Genomic DNA, 22,589 nt, shown 5'->3' with positions numbered 1-22,589 from the left:
ACCCTTTGATATTGGAATGCTTTAAGAAAAAGCATGATACCATCTAGGGTTGGCATAGTTTCCCTCATTCACTGGCTTGTTTGTTCAGTGAGCATCTACATTATACCAAGAATTGTTTTATGTAGAGAAGACTCAGCAGTGACTAAAACAGACAAAGTGCCTTTCCTTATGGAGTATAGAGCCTGGTGTAGGAAGATAATTTTGTTAAAAAAGGGAAAGAAACATGTATCAGAGTGTAATATAATAACAATTGAAAGGAAAAGGCTAAAGTAGGGTAGGCGTGATTAGGTAAATGGTGGTTGCTGTTTTATCTTGCGTGGTCAGGAAACATTCGCTGACAAAACAGTGTCTTAGCTGACACCAACACGGCATGAGAGAGCAAACTACATGAATATCAGGTGGAAGAGAGCTCCATGCAGAGGAAACTACAAAAGCAAAAGCCCTGAGGTGAAAATACCCTTTTATGAGACACACAAGTAGTCCAGGTCTTGGGACAAAAGGAGGGTTAGGGGGCTGGTGACCATATGGGCAGAAGTAAACAGGGACCAAACAAAATGGCCATTGAACAGAACAAGACAGAATATAGTCTGTTTCTGTGGCGTCATCATGGCTAAAGATAATATGGTGAGTGTGGGCCACAGAAAGATGAGGCTGACTCTATCGTCTTAGAAGTGAGGATTACTAGGGGGAGGAGGAAAGATGCGGAATCCAAGAGAACTATGAAAAATCCCTTGTCAACTCGTATCTCCAATGCACGCTTTTGTTTGTTTGTTTGTTTGGAAGAAGCAGTCCTTTTTAGAGAAATCTAGTCAAAAGTATTTCATGAGCAGTCTTGTACTAGGACTTTGGAAACAAGAGCAAAACACTTATCCATAGTGCTTATAAGTGAGGTGTCAAGTAAAACAAAATCTTAGAACAGACACTCTCCCATCTTCTAATATTAGCAAATGCTATCTTTTGACTTCCTTTATTTCTATTCCCCTTCCATACCTCACTTTTCTTTGTTTTAAAGAACAAGTTTATGTCATCCAGGAATTTCTCCTCTTGCTTCCTCCCTGCAGCATCTTCCCACTCGGGTCAGATTGGTGCTTCTCCTCATTGTGTTCTGCCTGCTGTCCCCAGTCAACCTACAATGAAAGCACCATGAGAACAGAAATGTTGTGTGTTTCTCTCAGTATTATATCCCCAAAACTTAGACGAGACCTGAAAATAGTAGGTACTCAACAAATGATTAATGAATGATTAAGGAATGAACGAAAAGCACTTGAACAACTAAATAGACAATAGGCATGTAATATCTTTCCCCACTGGGCGATGTTTCTTTTTCACTGAAGTTCTGGCACAGAACTTAAAAACACAGTAGGTGCTTCATAACTGGATTGGTAGATGAGTGCATTAACAGAAATTTAGGCTTATTCTCTGGGGTTTGCACCCGTGAAGAACAACACAGGTTTACTTCTCCCAAGGTGCTATTTTCCTTGGTCCCAGATAAACCATACATTGATATGATTGCCCAGAGGCCTAGGTAGTTAGATAAAATTTAATTTTATAAAACTGTATCATTCCAAAGACAGTGGTTTAAAAAAATCTGGTTATGTTTACAAGTTGACTATTTTTTTTAGGTTAACACTAATTCTGTAGGATCTTAATATGTGTGATTTGATTTATGAAAACTGTACCCAACACACATAAACATACTTTCTTTAGCCTATTAAAGATTTGGTAGCAGCATTAACATTTGTTGTGAAAAGCAGGGGATTAATATACAACTCTTTTCTTTCTCTTGAAACAATTCCCAGGACTAGTTTTGCATGAATAAACTCTGGTAAATACTTCCTTAACATTGTGATAGAGCGAGAATTCAAGGAAGTCATGTTTTATTTAGTTAAAGTTTAGAATAGGAAAAAAAAGTTGATAGTTGTTGAAGTTGGTTGATGGGTATGTGGAGGTCCATAATATATTATTTATACTCATAAAATTTTGTAAGATTTCTAAATCTTATAAAGATCTGATTTTTTTATAATAAAAAGCGAAAATTTAAAAAATGCACAGGGTTGTCATCTCACTTGTTCTCTTATTGAGCATCGGTACTTTGGTCATTTTAGTTATTTTGGCCCAAAACTCAATTTAGGTATTTTGTTAGTAGCTGAGTGACCATATCCTATATCATCTAAACCAGGACCCTGCTGGGAATGAATGGAGGCGCTTTTAATGAGTTAGGACCGCAATCACAAAACAGGGCTGTTCAAAACAAACTGACTCAGGTGGTCTACCACTTGGTAGGTAGGAAGTCTACTGAATATCTTTAAAAATTGAATACTCTGAAAGTCAACAAATAAATGAGTCAATGTAATAAGCAAGTAAATCTCAGGAGCAATGCCAGCTTTTCCGGTTTCAGCGTTTTCTGAGGTGCTGAATCTGTGAATGAGGCAGTTCTTCATGAAGGCAGTGCTCTGCCTGCTTCTTTGGGAGAATGCCTTTCCAAATGTAGGCTTCCTGGCAGTAAGCTCTGCATGGCTAACCCTCTGAGAGTTAAGGAGTTCCCTGGTGCCAGTTGGCTGTTGAAGATTACTTTGCTCCCTGCCAACTCACTGCTCCTATGGCAGTCATGAAAACCTTTTCCTTATTCATCCATGCGACCAGCCAGCTGGCAAGGGGGTGATCACTACTCTGTGAGCGGGTTGCTGGCGATGAATGCCACATGTGCCTCAGGAGTCTCAGATGAAGGCTTGATATGGTAGGCGCACAGTTTTCTCAAACAGAACTATTTAGGTCTGACACCTAACGTGAAGATGGTTGGTATATTTATATAAAATATTAAACTTGACTAATTTATATTTGTGGTAACAAACCATTTCACATTTTCAAAATTAATTCCATTTACTAAAATTGTTTCAGTTTTTTTTTTTTTGACCCAGCAATATGAATCTAACATGGTGCTCTTCGTGAAAACTCATTTGCTTGGTCGTGATGCTGTCTCAGAATTGTAGTGCCTGAGGGAGCAAGGCATTTTATATGATTTTTATGATGCAACAGGCTTCCTTAAAAAAGAAGCAGAGGGCACTATTTACAATAGCCAGGACATGGAAGCAGCCTAAGTGTCCATTGACAGATGAATAGATAAAGAAGATGTGGCACATATATACAATGGAATATTACTCAGCCATAAAAAGAAATGCAATTGAGTTATTTGTAGTGAGGTAGATGGACCTAGAGTCTGATACAGAGTGAAGTAAGTCAGAAAGAGAAAAACAAATATCGTATGCTAACACATATATATGGAATCTAAAAAAAACAATGTTTCTGAAGAACCTAGGGGCAGGACAGGAATAAAGATGCAGACATAGAGAATGGACTTGAGGACACGGGGAGGGGGAAGGGTATGCTGGGACAAAGTGAGAGAGTGGCATGGACATATATATACTACCAAATGTAAAACAGATAGCTAGTGGGAAGCAGCCACATAGCACAAGGAGATCAACTCGGTGCTTTGTGACCACCTAGAGGAGTGGGATAGGGAAGGTGGGAGGGAGACACAAGAGGAAGGAGATATGGGGATATATGTATATGTATAGCTGGTTCACTTTGTTATACAGCAGAAACTAACACAAAACTGTAAAGCAATTATACTCCAATAAAGATGTTTTAAAAAAAGGAAGAAGAATATAATAAAATGTCTTGTGAATTAAAATAAATAAATAAAATTTTAAAAAAGAAGCAGAGGAAGACACATTTTAGAAAATCTAGGTTTTAGATCTGTTTCCACTTAACATCTATTTTTATTTGTTAATTTTTTAATTTATCTTTATTTATCTTCCCAACTGCTGTTTATAAAACCTGTACTATGTGTCAGAGACTGGACTGAATAAACATTGGAGACATAGCAGTGAGTAAGGGATTATGATAAAACTTATCCTATGTTCTGTTTTTATTCACTCTAATTATATTTTCAAGTGCAAGGATGCTGTGCTCCATTTTACACATGTACATTTATGTTTTGACTTCAAAATAACGCATCCCATAATTGTTGGGCTCTATCATTATAGTAATCAGAAGACCCCACAACTGACTGGTAAGATAACCAAGAGATTTAGGATTAAGCCTTTATCAAACTCTTTGAAATTTATAATTCATAAAAATTAATTGTTTAGGAAGTGCAAGACATCTCACAATCTTTGAATTTCCTGAAGTATCACAATGTATATCCTTTACAATATATAGGAAGCTTGGAAAGTAAAGTATGTTCACTTTTATCCCCAGCCTTTTATCTTTTACTCAGGCATAAAACCCTCCATAAAATAAACCCCACAGTAAGTGCTGTGTCTACCACCATGTTTCATTAGACTGTGCAATAAGGTAAGCATCAAAATGTTGGAAAATAAAAAAAGCTGACTTTTATTTCTGTTATCCTTCAATATGGATAAAATAAACATGTTTTCTGTGGAAAGAAAGCATTCTTTGTCAGAGTCAAATGAGATAATCCTTACCTAAAAATATCGTGGATTTTTCTTTGAGCTTCAAACAGTCTCTGAATGCACTAGGTAGTCAATAAGATTAATTTCATGAATTGTTCAAGCATAATGAGAAGCCAATATATTTGAAACCAGTTGTTAACTGGTAGCAAAGTTAAGCAACATTTAGCCTAATTAATTAACCAAGTAAACTATCCAGTTTTTCCCACATAGCTGTCTTCTCTTAAATATTTGTAACACATCACATCTTTTAAAAAAATACACAGCTATGTACCGTGAATTATAAATTAAATACTTTGCCTATGCTCTGTTCAACTTGACTGCCTTTATTCTGGTTTTATCCTTGTAAAATATGTAATATTTTTATGTACTGATTGTACTCCTCTATAGCCAATTGATTACTCAACAAATATATTCTAATGTCAGACACTGTTTGTAGAAACCTTATAGTAAAAACCATGTAGTTTAAATGGATGTTAACCTGATGTCTTTATTTGAAAAAACTAATTTTCCACCATTACTGATTGCATATCAGTTCAGCATTGAGATTCTCTTCCTTTAATGATGTTTGTACTTAAAAGGCAGATTTAGTATCATTTCAGCTTTTCCCACTTTGATGATGTGTTCTTCAGTTAAGCAGTTTCCTCATTTCATTTGTTACAGGGAACCAAGGATGCAAGTCTGCATTCCCCTGTACATGAAATGAGGGAAAACCATGCTGCGATAGTCACCTCAGCCATCACACATTCAGTTTAAACATACAGTAATAGACTCATACTCCAGGGAGGCTTGCTGTGTTTGTTTGCAAACTAGTATGCCATACGTACAAGTCTGTGGTTTTATTGACGTATCCCTTTCCATTCCTGTGGTTTTTAATTGAAACCCCCACTGCTTTGCCCAGCTTCAGGAACGCAGAATATCGGAGTTTTACATTTACATTTACTTTCCAACTCAGACAAGAGGAACACAGAGGCTCCAGTCTGTGTAGCAAACTCCTATACATTTTAGTGTTACCTTTGGTCTTTAATGAAACAATGAGCCTTTGCATATATAAATTGGGAATTAGTGGCTGAATGAAATCTGAATTTAGGAGAAATTTGTTTCAACTTCTCAACATATACAATTATTATTACCTGTAGAATTGGGACTGGATCTGTGTCCTCAACAGATTTTTAGAAACCTTTCCTATTTGTAACACTCTCTAGTAAATGCTGAGAGTCAAACATGAAGGAAACAATTTTTTCTCTTAACATGAGTTGCTAACGCTGTGACAATTATTACCTGGCCTCAAGGAGCCATGTTACTTAAAACCATGTAATTTAAAGAGATATTAACCAGATGTCTATATTTGAAAAAAAACTAATATTTTACTAGATTGCAATGGAATTGGTGCTTATATTTCTCTCTCTTCCCTTCTGTCTCCTATGATCATGTTGTAGTAACACAGAGCTGAATATTCAGTCGGTATTGAATCTTATAACACATGACTGAGTGGTTCCTAAGGATTAACCTCGGTCAGACTTTTCTTTCCTTCTTCCTCTCCTCTGCTCGTCTGTAGATCCTAGTTTGACCAAGTTTTAAACCATTGTATAAGGGGAATCTTTTTTTCAAACATTTTTATATACATTAAAAAATTCTGAATATATTGAGCTATTTTTTTTCAGTACCTGCGAGGTAGAAAAAGTATCACCTTCCTCCTGTACTTCCTCTGTCTAGGTCCCAGAGTCACCTTCACATGGTCTGCAAAGAGGACAGAGTCAAGAACTGTTAGGTTTGCATTGCAATTTCACCAAGGATAGAAGTGGACCATGAGACTGCCAAGGAAATCCAGCATTTTTCCCGATTTTCCTGGCCAGAAGTTAAGGTGAGTAAAGAAAATTATACTGTTACCCAATTTCCTACAAAGCCTAATTTAAGTTCTTATATAATATACATTATATGTTGATTTTCTGGAATATGTTGAAAAGTCACTTGTTTTCACAGATGAAAATAACAAGATAGGGTTTGTAAGTACTAAAATTTTTCTATTTTTATGAAAGAAATGGAAATGAAGAACTTTATTCTGTAATTATGGTGATTGATTAATAACAATAGGTTGAGATTCATAGTGTAACATAGATAAATCCCACCAATCCAATTAGTAAAATGAAGTATTTCTTTTCGACGAAGCATTAAAGATTTTAGGAAGTTTGTTTAAAATGCTTTGAAGGTATCATTCATTTAGCACAGCATTATATTCATTATTAGTAAGATACAAATGCTTAATAGAACTGCCCTCCCACTGTGTATGGTTGATAATACATTGTAAGGCAGAGTCCTTCACTTAATTCTGTACTAATGCAAGATTTGTATAATGAGAATTGGTGAGATTTGAGGTGACTACAGTGAATCTCTAGTTCTACTTCCACCCCATCTCTCTTTTTTTTAAAGTGATTGAGCAATATATGTATATCTGCAGAGATATTGACAAAATGAAGAATATCTAATGCCAGTGGAGCAATAGTAATAATACTAAAAAGTGGTGTAAATAATGAAAAATAAATATCTAAAGCAAAACATTACTGGGTTTCTAACAGATCTTTAAGATTTTTCTCCATTTTGATAACTTTTAGTTAGATAGTTTAAAAATCTATAGACATGGGAAGATTTCAGATTGATAAGTGATCTGCTCATCTGAAGAACAGTATCATAGATGAGATAACACAGGCTTGAAATTCTCATGGGCCAGTGTTCATAATCTGACCCTCTTACTTGGGCATTTGATTTAATCATTCTGAGATGAATTACCACAAAAGAATATAAATTTTGCAGAATTTTTGTAAGTATTACAAATAATTGAGGTCTTAAGCCAGCCTTTTAAAAGATATTTTTCCAACGTGCATATCCTATTGTTGTATGGTACTTTTCTTAGTGTGTGCATTTTTATTGATCACTGATCATTGATGATATAGGCCTTAGTGTTAAACTGATTTGGTATAAATTCTTAAATTTGAAATTAAGCTCTTATATACTAACAAGGCTATGTTTATAAACTTTATTAGGATAGTGGTTATATTTTCTATTCAAATCAAACAAAAATACTACTTAATAGCAACTTAATAACTTGAACGATGATCTCATCATATTCTGTAAACATTGCTTTCTCTTTAGCTAATGTTATTAAACATGATGGTCTGCATCGTATAGTATTTCTATTACTTTGTAAGGGGAGAGATAATGATAAAGACCATTATCACGATTACCACTGGAAAGGCTGATCTAAAAATAAGGAAAAAATATTCCCATTACTGAGAATGTAAAAGGGACATAAGAAAATTATAATAAGAGACAATAATGAATAATTTGATACCACCATAGTTTTAAATTTAGGAAATAAATGAATTCTTTGAAAACCATCACTTGATGCCAAAACTGACAAAAAAAATTGAAAAACATCTCAAGAATTGAATATGAAATTAAAAACTTTCCCACAAGGTAAGTACAAGTCCAGTTGGTAGTATATCCACACAGAAAGAGAAAAACATTATAATGGAAAAACAAAGAGGACCTAAATTAAATGGAAGGCTATACCATATTCATAGATCTGAAATTCAGGATTTTTAAGATATCAGTTTTCCCCGAATTGCTCTATAAATCAGTGCAATCTCAGTCAAAATTCCAGTAGGATTCTTTGTTATTGTTGAAATCAAATTTTCATATAAATTTTATTATCAGATTTTCAAAAGACCAAAATGGTAAAAAAAAAACCAAAAAACCAAAAAACTATCATAGAAGAAGCTTGCAGATTTACACTACCACATATTAAGACTTACTGTAACGTTACAGTTATTAAGAAAGTGCAATATTGGTGAAAAGATAGATGAAGAGAATATTGAAGTATAATAAAGGGTCTGGAAATAGAGTCACATATGGTCATCTCATTTAGAATAAAGTTGCCTTTGCAGTCCAGAATGATATGATTATTTATAAATGGTACTTGGTTAATTAGAAAGCCATATAACATAATATTTGGTAGGTACTTGTTTTCCAAATTACCACAAATTTGTGGCTTAAAACAATATAAACTTATTATCTTATGGTTCTGGATATCAGAAGTCTGAAAAAAATGAGAAATTGTCACCTAAAAAATCATATCTTTGAAATTAGAAGTTGGAATTCTTAGAAATAAAAGAATGAGGAGATTGGTTCAGGATGGAGGAGCAGAAGGACATGTGCTCACTCCCTCTTGCTAGAGCACCAGAATCACACTAACTGCTGAACAATCATTGACAGGAAGACACTGAAACTCACCAAAAATATACCCTGCATCCAAAGACAAAAGAGAAGCTGCAGTGAGACAGTAGGAGGGGCGCAATCACAATAAAATCAAATCCCATAACCTCTAGGTGGGTGACTCACAAACTGGAGAACAATTATACCACAGAAGTCCACCCACTGCAGTGAAGGTTCTGAGCCCCATGTCAGGCTTCCCAACCTGGGGGTCTGGAAACAGGAGGAAGAATTCCTAGACAATCAGACTTTGAGGGCTAGTGGGATTTGATTGCAGGACTTTGACAGGACTGGGGGAAACAGAGCCTCCGCTCTTGGAGGGACACACAAAGTAGTGTGCGCATCGGGACCCAGCGGGAAGGAGCAGTGACCCCATAGGAGACTGAACCACACCTACCTGCTAGTGTTGGAGGGTCTCCTGCAGAGGCGGGGTGTGGCTGTGGGTCACCACGGGGACAAGGACACTGGCAGCAGAAGTTCTGGGAAGTACTCCTTGGCATAACCACTTCCAGAGTCCGCCATTAGCCCCACCAAAGAGCCTGTAGCCTCCAGTGCTGGGTCGCCTCAGGCCAAACAACCAACAGAAAGGGAACTCAGCCCAACCCATCAGCAGACAAGTGGATTAAAGATTTACTGAGCTCTGCCCACCAGAGCAACACCCAGCTCTACCCACCACCAGTGCCCCCCATCAGGAAGCTTGCACAAGCCTCTTAGATAGTCTCATGCACCAGAGGGCAGACAGCAGAAGCAAGAAGAACTACAATCCTGCAGCCTGTGGAACAAAAACCACATTCAAAGAAAGACAGGTAAAATGAAAAGGCAGAGGATGATGTACCAGATGAAGGAACAAGATAAAACCCCAGAAAAACAATTAAATGAAGTGGAGATAGGCAACCTTCCAGAAAAAGAATTCAGAGTAATGATAGTGAAGATGATCCAGGACCTCAAAAAAAGAATGGAGGCAAAGATTGAGAAGATGCAAGAAATGTTTAACAAAGACCTGGAAGAATTAAAGAACAAACAAACAGAGATGAACAATACAATAACTGAAATGAAAACTACACTAGAAGGAATCAATAGCAGAATAACTGAGGCAGAAGAATGGATAAGTGACCTGGAAGACAGAATGGCGGAATTCACTGCCGTGGAACAGATAAAGAAAACAGAAAGAAAAGAAATGAATACAGCCTAAGAGACCTCTGGGACAACATTAAATGCACCAACATTCGCATTATAGGGGTCCCAGAAGGAGAAGAGAGAGAGAAAGGACCCAAGAAAATATTTGAAGAGATTATAGTTGAAAACTTCCCTAACATGGGAAAGAAAATAGCCACCCAAGTTCAGGAAGAGCAGAGAGTCCCAGGCAGGATAAACCCAAGGAGAAACACGCAGAACACATAGTAATCAAACTGACAAAAATTAAAGACAAAGAAAAATTATTAAAAGCAACAAGGGAAAAACGACAAATAACATACAAGGGAACTCCCATAAGGTTAACAGCTGATTTCTCAGCAGAAACTCTACAAGCCAGAAGGGAGTGTCATGATATACTTAAAGTGATGAAAGGGAAGAACCTACAACCAAGATTACTCTACCTGGCAAGAATCTCATTCAGATTTGACAGAGAAAACAAAAGCTTTACAGACAAGCAAAAGCTAAGAGAATTCAGGACCACCAAACCAGCTCTACAACAAATGCTAAAGGAACTTCTCCAAGTGGGAAACACAAGAGAAGAAAAGGACCTACAAAAACAAACCGAAACAAGAAAAGGGTAATAGGAACATACATATCAATAATTACCTTAAATGTGAATAGATTAAATGCTCCAAAAAAAAGACACAGGCTCTCTGAATGGATATGAAAACAAGACCCATATATATGCTGGGTACAAGAGACCCACTTCAGACCTAGGGACACATAAAGACTGAAAGTGAGAGGATGGAAAAAGATATTCCATGCAAATGGAAATCAAAAGAAAGCCAGAGTAGCAATACTCATATCAGATAAAATAGACTTTAAAATAAAGAATGTTACAAGAAACAAGGAAGGATACTGCATAATGATCAAGGGATCAATCCTAGTTGAAGATATAACAATTAAAAATATATATGCACCTAACATAGGAGCATCTCAAAACATAAGGCAACTGCTAACAGCTCTAAAAGAGGAAATTGACAGTAACACAGTAATAGTGGGAGACCTTAACACCTCACTTACACCAATGGACAGATTATCCAGACAGAAAATTAATAAGGAAACGCAAGCTTTAAATGACATAAGGCCAGATAGATTTAATTGATATTTATAGGACATTCCATCCGAGAACAGCAGATTACACTTTCTTCTCAAGTGCGCACGGAACATTCTCTAGGATAGATCACACCTTAGGTCACAAATCAAGCCTCGGTAAATTTAAGAAAATTGAAATCATATCAAGCATCTTTTCCGACCACAATGCTATGAGATTAGAAATCAATTACAGGGAAAAAAATGTAAAAAATACAAACACATTGGAGGCTAAACAGTATGTTACTAGATAGCCAAGAGATCACTGAAGAAATCAAAGAGGAAATAAAAAAATACCTAGAGACAAATGACAATGAAAACACGACGATCAAAAACCTATGGGAGGGCTTCCCTGGTGGTGCAGTGGTTGAGAATCCGCCTGCCGATGCAGGGAACATGGGTTCATGCCCTGGTCCGGGAGGATCCCACATGCTGCGGAGCGGCTGCGCCCGTGAGCCATGGCTGCCGGGTCTGCGCGTCTGGAGCCTGTGCTCTGCGACGGGAGAGGCCACAACAGTGAGAGGCCCACGTACCACAAACAAACAAACAAACAAACAAAACAAAACAAAACAACAAAAAACTATGAGATGCAGCAAAAGCAGTTTTACCTATACAAGCCTATGTCAAGAAACAAGAAAAATCTCAAATAAACAATCTAACTTTACACCTAAAGGAATTAGAAAGGTTAGAGAGGTTAGAAAGGTTAGAAAGAAATCGTAAAGGTCAGAGCAGAAATAAATGCAGTAGAAACAAAGAAAACAGTAGCAAAGATCAATAAAACTAAAAGCTGGTTCTTTGAGAAGATAAACAAAATTGATAAATCTTTAGCCAGGCTCATCAAGAAAAATAGGGAGAGGACTCAAATCAGTAAAATTAAAAATGAAAAAGGAGACATTACAATGTATACTGCAGAAATACAAAGCATCATAAGAGACTACTACAAGCAACTCTATGCCAGTAAAATTGACAACCTGAAAGAAATGGACAAATTCTTAGAAATGTATAACCTTCCAAGACTGAACCAGGAAGAAAACATGAACAGGCCAATCACAAGTAATGAAATTGAAATTGTGATTAAAAATCTTCCAACAAACAGAAGTCCAGGACCAGATGGCTTCACAGGTGAACTCTATCAAACATTTAGAGAACAGTTAACACCCATCCTTCTCAAACTCTTCTGAACAATTGCAGAGGAAAGAACATTCCCAAACTCATTCTAGGAGGCCACCATCACCCTGATGCCAAAATCAGACAGAGATACTGCAAAAAAAGAAAATTACAGACCAATATCACTGATGAATATAGATGCAAAAATCCTCAACAAAATACTAGCAAGCAGATTCCAACAAAACTAAACAAGTGGGACCTAATGAAACTCAAAAGCTTTTGCACAGCAAAGGAAACTATAAACAGGACGAAAAGACAACCTTCAGAATGGGAGAAAATATTTGCAAACATATGAACAGACAAAGGATTAATCTCCAAAATATATAAGCAGCTCATGCAGCTCAATATTAAAAAAACAAACAGGGCTTCCCTGGTGGCGCAGTGGTTGAGAGTCCGCCTGCCGATGCAGGGGACACGGGTTTGTGCCCTGGTCCGGGAAGATCCCGCGTGCCGCGGAGCGGCTGGGCCCGTGAGCCATGGCCGCTGAGCCTGCGCGTCCGGAGCCTGTGCTCCGCAATGGGAGAGGCCACGACAGTGAGAGGCCTGCGTACCGCAAAAAAAAAAACAAACAAAAAACAAAAAAAAACAACCCAATCAAAAAATGGGCAGAAGACCTAAATAGACATATCTCCAAAGAAAACACACAGATGGCCAAGAGGCACATAAAAAGCTGTTCTTCATCACTAATTATTAGAGAAATGCAAATCAAAACTACAACGAGGTATCACTTCACACTGGTTAGAATGGGCATCATCAGAAAATCTACAAACAACAAATGCTGGAGAGGATGTGGAGAAAAGGGAACCCTCTTGCACTGTGGTGGGAATGTAAATTGATACAGCCACTATGGAGAACAGTATGGAGGTTCCTTAGAAAACTAAAAATAGAACTACCGTATGATCCCACAATCCCACTACTGGGCATATACCCACAGGAAACCATAATTGAAAAAGACACATGCACCCCAATGTTCATTGCAGCACTATTTACAATAGCCAGGTCATGGAAGCGACCTAAATGCCCATCAACAGATGAATGGATAAAGAAGATGTGGTACATATATACAATGGAATATTACTCCGCAATAAAAAGGAATGAAATTGGGTCATTTGTAGAGACGTGAATGGACCTAGAGACTGTCATACAGAGTGAAGTAAGTCAGAAAGAGAAAAACATATCGTATATTAACGCATATATGTGGAATCTAGAAAAATGGTGCAGATGAACCAGTTTGCAGGGCAGAAATAGACACAGAAGTAGAGAACAAACGTATGGATACCAAATGGGGGAAAGTGGAGGAGTGGTGGTGGTGGTGGGAAGAATTGGGAGATTGGGATTGACGTATATACACTAATATATATAAAATAGATAACTAATAAGAAAATGGTGTGTAAAAAAATTATATTAAAAATAAAAAATAAGATCTAGCCACAAGTCTCATAACTACTCTAAGTCTAAAGCAGCAAGAGAGTAAATGATGTTGGGAGATATCTACAACTACCATAGTATGAAATGGAAATATCTGTGGTTTCTATACTCAGTATTATGTAATAACCTGTAAGGGGAAATAATCTGAAAAAGAATATATATATGTATAACGGAGTCACTGTGCTGTACACCTGAAACCTACATGATATTGTCAATCAACTATACTTCAATAAAATTTTTTTTCAAAAAGAAAAAAAATAGATTGTGATTTGTTGCCTGATATTTCTTTGGTTCCTGCTTGTGGAGTGAGTGCAGAGGAGATGTTTATCTCCTCAGTATTTCCAGCTTTGCTTAGAAAGAGAACATGTAGGATTTTCTTATGCATAAATGTAGTTTCATATGGATGAAAACTAAATGGAGGAGTTTTACATGGAGCTGAAAATTTCAGATTCCTTCAGTGCAGAGATTCAAGTATAAAATAATACTTGTATGATAGAAAAAACATAGAGGGAATTGCAACATTCTTGTTACTTATTAATTAGGATAGTTAACCATTTAGAACCATTACCAAGTTGCAAGACATAAATTCATGTTGTATGCATCAGAATATAATAGGTGACTCTGAAGGTTTTAGAATATTTTGTGAATGAATCCATGAACTAGAAATTAGAGAATGCTGTGTCTTTTTGTAATTTGAATTAGTCTCCTTATAGACTTCCTATAGACTATATCTCATATAGAATATAGGAAAATGACTGAGATACTTAATATAGTAAATATAGTACATATATTAATTCTATTATGAAATCTCATTGAATAGCTGCAGCAATAAAGCAGTAAATCAAAACCATCATATTGAAATCATGCATAAGCTACTTTTTTCCCCAATAGAGAAAAGTGTTTGCTGTTAGTACAGCATATTTAGAATTATAAACTTGGAACTTTGGAAGCCTACACTCCTGGGACTTTCTGAGAAATGAGTGATCATAAATCTAAAAAATGCGTGAAAAGATTTACTGATCTTATCATCTGGCATTTATCTGTTTTTTATAAACAAGGGAAACATCCCTCCAGGTATGTGGAGACCTAAGGAGTATGGTCATAATATAGCAAAGGCCTTGAAATAGGCAGAATGAGATGTCTACTTCTAACTACTGAAGACATCTCATAGTGAAGCAGGCAGGCTCTGGGGAAAGGTGGCTTATTTTGTAGGATACCTCAGCTGGTAATAAAACGCTTTCTAGATGTGAATACACAACAACTAATGGTGAGCATAAGATCCATTAAAAATTAGACTCACCCTTAATAACTGCCTACTGAATACATTGAAATATGTAATATTATATTGAGTAGCCCTTGCATGAAAGACATGAAAAAGACAACTGCATGTTCATTGGAGTATCTGAAATCTATGTATATGCACACACACATGTATATGTCTGTGTATGTGTGTATATATATGTGTGTATATGTATACATGTATATACATCTTGGTGTGAGTGCAAAGTTTTGATGTGAGTGCAAGGAAGAATATCTGAAAATTAGTTATATTTTGCGTTTTTGGCTCACTTTGTGTTTGGAGTGAAAACTGAAAAAAAAAAAAAGGTGTTAGCATTTAGCATGTTGTGCTGGGTACACCTTTCTATGCTAGCTGTTATTTTTACCCAGTATTGGTAACATCATGCTACCTGTGGTTCAATTTATAAGAATTCTCAGAGTTGGAGTATGGATACAATGCCTCAGATATTAATAAAAATATTAATTTGCTTCTACATTTCTTATTCGTTGTTATATAGGAAGAAAGAAAACATAGTGTTTAAGAATCTAGGCTTTGAAGTTAGCATTTGGGGGTTGAAATCTGGCTCTACTAATTATGCAGGTGAGCTACTTAACCTAATGTGGAAGATTAAAGATGGCTGCAAGTTCTCTCCCCCTCCCCTTGAACCTGAGGAGTAACTCCTTTGACCAATAGAGCACAGCAGGAGTGACTCAGTGCCACTTTCTAGATCCAGGCCTTAAGGATCTGGCAGCTTATACTTCCTTTCCCTGGAGTCCTCTCTCTGTGAGCTCTGAGTTACCATTAAGATGTCAGACTATTATATGAGCCCACCACACTGGAAAGGCCAGGTGAAGGTGCTCTGGTTGATAATTCCAAATGAGCCCAGCCTTCTAGCCACTCTTCCCACTGTGCCAGATGAGCGAGTGAAACCACTGTGGACCCTCTAGACCAGCCCATATTTCAACTGAATACAGCCAGTGACTTCTATCAACATTATGAGAAACAAGAGAATTATTTGATCTAGACTTGCCTCAATTCTTAACTCAAAAAATCATGAGATATAATAAACTAGCTGTTGTTACAAGCAAGGAATTTTGGGGGGCGTTATAGTAGTGTCTATATTGTTGAGTTGTTTTTGAGACACAAATGTGGTCATATGTGTAAAGCACTTAAAAATGTCTGATATGTAATAAGCCCTCAACTATTAGCTATCTTAATATGTAATATTTTTCTATACATCTCATTCAGAGACTGAGTGAGGAAGGAATGGGTGTGATCTAATACACTTAGAAATTCCTGGATATTCTACTAATCCTAATGCCACGTTTTAGTGTCCTGATCTCAGTCCTATGTCAGACTGCATTGATTTCCCCCAAACAGACTTAATGTAGTTTGGATTGCCCCAGAAACAGAGGCTGAGTTAAAATATAAATGCATAGAATTTATCTGAGAAGTGAAATAAACACCGGTAAGGGAATTGGGAAATGAAGGAGAGAAGGAGAGGCAATAAAGCGTCCATTATCAAGCCACTTTGCACAGGTAACTAGAACTTCGTTCCAATAGGAAACTCTGGGTCTCGGTGTGAAACATATGCTTCCAAATGATCTCACTCAAGGGGTAAGCAAGGTAGCCAGGTCATTAATATACCAACTCTAATAATTGATTGAGGGCTGCTGGGATGGGGAGGATTAAATCCCAAACCTTGTCACTTGATCTGCCAGGTAGGCAGCAAAGTGGTCTCTGTTGGAAAAAAAGAGAAATCTCAGGAAATGAATTGCTGGTGCTGTCGGTTGGTGGGTAGTCTCTGAGGGGTAAGAACGAGGAGTTACGTGGGGGCACAACAGCATCTGCTACAGTCAGTGAGACGAGAGCTGCCTGGCTATTCACGTCACTCCCTCTGTGAGATTTCCCATTCAGTGTAGGACAGATCATTTCTATTCATTTAGGTATTGGAATGTCTATTCATTAAAATTGTTCAAGACAAAGATCTTACTCTGGAAAATTAAATCTCTGTCTCCCATATTTTTAGTGATATCTAATGAGACTTGTAATTATTCTGAGCTTCAGTTCTTTGAGAGGGTTACAAGTCCCGAGATTTTGTTAACAAATCCCAAAGTGCTGGCACTTCAGAGAATCCCCAAAGCTTGGAGAAACCACTCAGAGTGCTGATGGCCCTGCCATCCTCTGACATCCAAAGTAATTTACTTTTAAAGGTGGCATTGTATGAAATCATTGATTTAACTGTCCACTGCAAAGGGACTTGTCTTTTTTCTTTGGAAGTGTTTCCTTTAAAAGGAGTTGGCTTCCTCAGTGATAAGCAGGAAATCTCTCACATGTCAGAACCTGGGTTATTAAATGACACTTGAACAATTTTAGTCTCCTCTTTGTAAAAAAGGTGGGGGGAGAGGCAAAAGTATCGCATACATTTACATTTTAAATTGTGTAATCATGTTATTATCTGAAACTAATACCATGCAGTTAAATTTTAGATAAAGTGTCCTGTAATGCATACAAAATGTTCATTTGTTGAAGGCCATTAAGTTAATTTCCTGGCAACAAGATTAAATGCAAGGCATTTACATAATCATTAGTCGTGAGGTGTAGAAAAGATAATTAAATATTCCACCACATTAATTTATATTTAATTAACTGTGTTTTAGCGATCCTTCTGTCTGAATATTAATATTGTGTAAATAAACAATTAGAATGCATACTGATTTTATTAAAGCTTTATTCTTAAAATTAAGTAAAAGATGCTGTTATTAATTTAATTATATCTAATTTTAAATCCTAATCATGTTAATAAAGTTTGAAAAGGTTATCATTGGCCTCAGTGATGACAGCTTCACATTTTATATTTCCAACTGCAATGTACCTTATAGATTTAAAAATATATTTATTTAGGTTATGCCAATAGTTATTTGCTTTCATGATACTCTGCGCTATGGTTCTTTTAAATCAGAAGTGACACTGTACTTTAAAAATGAAACTTAATTATTATTTTACAGTAAACCTCATTTAGCCATGGCCATATTCACTTGCAACATGTGATATTTCTTGAAAACAACTGTATTATATAAAAGGAAGCAACAATTAAGCAATCCCAAATAAGATCAAATTGGTAGAAGCTAACGCTAAGGTTTATAGCCAATGAAGAGGCTACTAGGAGATAAAATTTCTGAGGCTTTTAGAGATTTTTTTTTCCCCTATAGTATTAGGGAAGTTCTTGAAAGATAATCAGACAGTGGTAGGAGTGAGAACCTAAGTGTTTTCTAGTCTAGGATGCCAGACATTTGTGGAGGGCATAAATTGTGGCAAAGTGAAATCCTGACAATATGTGCACTGTTGTCATTAAGAGTTCTTGCTTTTATTTGCCTGGACAATTTGGAAGCCAGTAAATAAATAGTCTAGGTTTTCTTTAAGCATCCTCAATGAGACAAGCAACAAAATACAATGTGGAAAAAAAAAGATTTTTTTTTTTTTCTGAATCATGAGAATGTGTTCTTAACTAAAATAAAAAGTTACATTAAAATATCACTAAGCAACAGTCACATTATCCTATCAGGAGAAGTTATTGAATATTTCCTATTAAATTGTAATATCCCAAGCAAAAATGTTTGTGTTTTCAATATGAAATATTTATCTGGGCAAACAACTAAATACCAATTTTAACTGTCTAAATGAAGTTTTCAGGGAGAGGGATGCATTTCAATAGTGCATATTTCCTAACGGAAACATTCGTTTCTAGAATTATAGAAGCAGGAGTAATAAGGTTGCTTTTTTTCCTCTTCAAAGCTGTTGGGACTTTTATATTTGACATGGTTAGTGTTCCCCTGGGCTGACCAAAATATATTCTCTCCTGGTTTGTGACAATAACTGTTCTAACGGTTGGAAATCATTCTGCTTCTGTGGTAAACTCATGCTTCCGTACTTTTCAACCCAAAGTAGTCAAACATCATGTACAGGGGATGCTACAGTGCTCACTTTCACAGGCTAAGTTCCGAAACACCTAATACAGCCCACATCTCATAAATCCTAATGGTGATTTTCCAGCCACTATTTTTAAATTTTGTTTTTGCTCCCTCCTCCAACCCTGTTCATGTTAGAATCACATTGCTGTCCTCCCTTATGTAGCTTTAGTATTGTTAGAGGTGTTTGGATAGCTAGCTTATCCAGGTAAACATGACGTTTGCTCATTCATTCAACAAATATTTTTGAATACCAACTTTTCTAGTTTCAGACACTACCAAGATAAATAAGACAGGATTCTGTGTGTGTGTGTGTGTGTGGTACGTGAGCCTCTCACTATTGTGGCCTCTCCCGTTGCGGAGCACAGACTCCGGACGCACAGGCTCAGCGACCATGGCTCACGGGCCCAGCCGCTCCGTGGCATGTGGGATATTCCCAGACCGGGGCACGAACCCGTGTTCCCTGCATCGGCAGGCGGACTCTCAACCACTGCGCCACCAGGGAAGCCCAATAAATAAGACAGGATTCTTAACTTTAGCAACCATATGTCGATTCTGGTGTAGGAGATATATAATAAGGGGTATACAAATAAATACATATTTATGGACTCGTCTTCTCAGTTACTAAGAAGAGTCCCCAGCCTTGAGGGCTGGATGAAAATGTTTAGGCTGATAATATGTTGAGCAGAAATTTCTGAGGATACATTTCTCTTTGTAGGAGTCAGTTTGCTTTTTCTAAGCCTCCACTTCATTGAAGGATAAAACATATACTGCTAAAGCAAAACTGTGAACCAGAAATTATAGGAAATGGCATTTGATCCTGAGTCTCGGAACATTTTATCATTAAGTTTAGTGAATCATTGTCCACAGCTCTTGGGGCAGGTGTTCCCATATTTTCTTGGCAATGCTCTGAATCCCCTCATGGGATGCACAAATCATGAAATATAAATAATTCAAAAACAAGTCTCAGTAAACACTTCCCCTTTCTTCTGTTTGGAATGTTAATTTCTTTTTTGAAGTTTTTTCTGTTTGATAGCAGGATGCAGTTTTGCTTGTTTCATTGCCGAAGACAGACTGGGAGAACTCAGTGAATGCCATATATACTACAAAGGTTGGAATTTCCAAATTAAAAAATACCCCGCAAAACTGTATCCAGTGTAGACAAGTTCTTCAACCTTTTTTATCTTTTAAAAATTACATTTTTTGATAAGATCTAAATTCAGCTTCTTTGCAAGTAAAATTATATTTCTTCTAGGAAAATCATATCTCAAAACTCTCAGGTAATTACCATAATTGTATTATACCTCTTTTATTACATAGTCTTATACATTTACATTATTAATCTATATATACATGTTTGTTGTATTTTTATTTTATTTTTCTATTCATAAAATGTTTTAAATTAAAAAGTGGAGGAGTTCTGTAAACATTAAAAGCCAGAGAGAAAACAAAAAAAAAATCTCAAACTGCAAATTTCTATGGAGCTAATAGCAGAAAACTTCCTAGCAGAATGTAGATCTTAGAACAATTCTGCAGTTTTGATAAGCATAAGAAATACAACTTTTTATTTAATCACTAATTTAGGTAATTTACCTAAGAGCTACCAGTGGTTGTATTATATTCTAAAGCTTCTAGAAACCTGATAATCTAATCTTTTCCTTAAAGATCTTTACAATTTGTTACAATTTGTACAAGTATGATTGGCACTGACAAATGAGAGAACGATGTCAAAATACCTTTCATAGCTTTGCAACTTTCTAAACCTGCTTTGTGGCAGTATTTTGATTACTTTTATTATCCTGACTCTCTGACAGTGAACCGAAACAGGAGTAAGCAATTTCACCTTTGTGCCTTCGTTTCCATAGTGATAAAATGAGTAAATTGAGCTATTTTAACAATTTTATATCTGGTAAGCTAATTTGTTTGATTTTCCCCACTTTGGTTTCATTATCACATTAAGATATTGATGCTGTATTCATGTGTAAGTGCATATTGAGGTGTGTGCATACGTTGCCATCATGATAGTGGAACAATTTTTGAATATTTTCAGGATTATAGATAACTGAGTTCATTGTTTTGTCATTAAAAGTTCTACCAAAATTTCTCTAACACAGTTGGGAAGTGGATGCTGTTACTGAGGTTATGCTTTTCCCATACATAACTAGGAGGAAAATAAAGGGAGAGGGCAATTTTCCAAATGACTTCAATTTGAATAGGGAATAGAAGTCTGAATAAATGGCTGTCCCTTCCACATGGAATATCCTAATTTAAACAATATTCTGGCACTCATTTCAATCTGCTGTCCATTCGATTTGCTTGTCCTCAAATGATTTCAAATAAGTAAGGAAATCAAGGAAATAGAAAACATAATTAATTTTGAATTGGAAAGCATGTGTATGGAAGGCATCATCTAAGGCTAGGATTGAACAATGAATGGGCATTCGAGTCTGTGACAATTCTGTAAGCCTTGCGTATAGTGCAAACTCCTTAGACTAGCGTGCCTCTTAGACCCCTTTGAAAGCTCCTTGGTAATGATTTTTTTTCCTCAATTTTTACATGGTTTAGGATGACTATTTCCAGAAAGGAAACCTCAGATAAGACCATATCTTAATGTTATTATTCAACTACTTTATGATACTACAGTGAGATTATCCTCTAAGAAGATTATTCTCTGTCCCAGTTTTTCTGTGCCAAGTTATCTATGGAGATGATGGTTACATTAGACAGAGATGTGGAAAGACAAACAAATAAACATGAACAACAATTAAAAACCTACTTGCTAGATGACCACTGAGCCACAAAAAAGAAGAGGGATTTCCTGATAAGTGGTTTAAGGATTCTGAAAATTTGCTATTTTTAAAAATGTATGTAGATTCCATATCCCAGCATGGCTATTAATGAGAATAAGATAAATTTCATAAACTTTGCTTCCCCTGGGATGTCCATGCAGCATGTACTCTAAAGCCAAGTTTCTTCTATTAGGAAGACGCTAATTTGGATGAAGCTAAACTTTAACGTAATTTTCCACAGAGGTTTGAGGAAACTAATTGAGGGCAAAATGTATTGAAAATATTGAGTGATTATATATTTAGAGTAACACATTCACTCAAGTATAAGTACAATAAAAATAAAATGGAACAAATGACAGAATGGAGAATAGTGCCTAGCGAGGTCTCCTGGCTCCCAGTATAATGCTCACAAAATATTTCATGGGCATTTTTTTTTTTTTTTGTAAATAGCAAGAAAACTGGCATTTACATCTCCCAACACAACAGAAATCTTTATTTTGTGTCCTGACTTAAAAGAAGATGTTTCTGATATATTTTATTTCTGATTTTAATCTTGGGCTGTTTAGTGTTCATTTGCTGTGGTAAGGAGACGACAGGGTAGTGGGATGTGGTGGCATGGTATAATTAATCTTCTTTGTTCCTCGAAAGCAGAGGTTACTTGAAAATTGATGTATACATAATTTTTAATTGATGGAGGTGGTAATGGAAATAGATCTAAAATAACTGCTTTAAAAAAAAAGCATGGTAACAATTTTGTCAATTTAGTATTCGACTGCACTGCTCTCTTCCATACTGTCTCCCTTTTAATATATTTTAACTGCATGTTTTCTATGGCTGGTAAGTTTGAAGCACATTCTCACTTCTCTCTGAGTAATTCAGAAAAGGAAGTTGCTTAGCATGGATAATGGAGAGGCATTTAGGATGGCAAAAG

At 36.3% G+C, this 22,589-nt stretch overlaps 1 protein-coding gene across 8 annotated transcripts in view; it reads left to right on the top strand.

Annotated features, from left to right (window-relative positions):
- LOC307178258 (uncharacterized protein) overlaps positions 1-22,589 on the top strand; it is a 1,492,981-nt gene that overhangs the window by 651,848 nt on the left and 818,544 nt on the right. For all 8 annotated transcript variants that reach the window (XR_013825157.1, XR_013825158.1, XR_013825159.1 and 5 more), the window contains one exon: positions 6,189-6,336. Coding sequence is in view for 5 of the 8 variants with exons in the window: in XM_079906244.1 (XP_079762370.1) it covers positions 6,189-6,284 (96 nt within the window). In the remaining 3 variants the exon portion in view is untranslated. The remainder of the gene's footprint in view (positions 1-6,188; positions 6,337-22,589) is intronic.

Source organism: Stenella coeruleoalba (genome assembly GCF_951394435.1).
Source record: "Stenella coeruleoalba genome assembly, chromosome: 20".
In the NCBI taxonomy this organism is placed as follows: Eukaryota; Metazoa; Chordata; class Mammalia; order Artiodactyla; family Delphinidae; genus Stenella; species Stenella coeruleoalba.
Note: the sequence above shows the minus strand (reverse complement) of the source record. Positions and strands in the feature narration are given on the sequence as shown.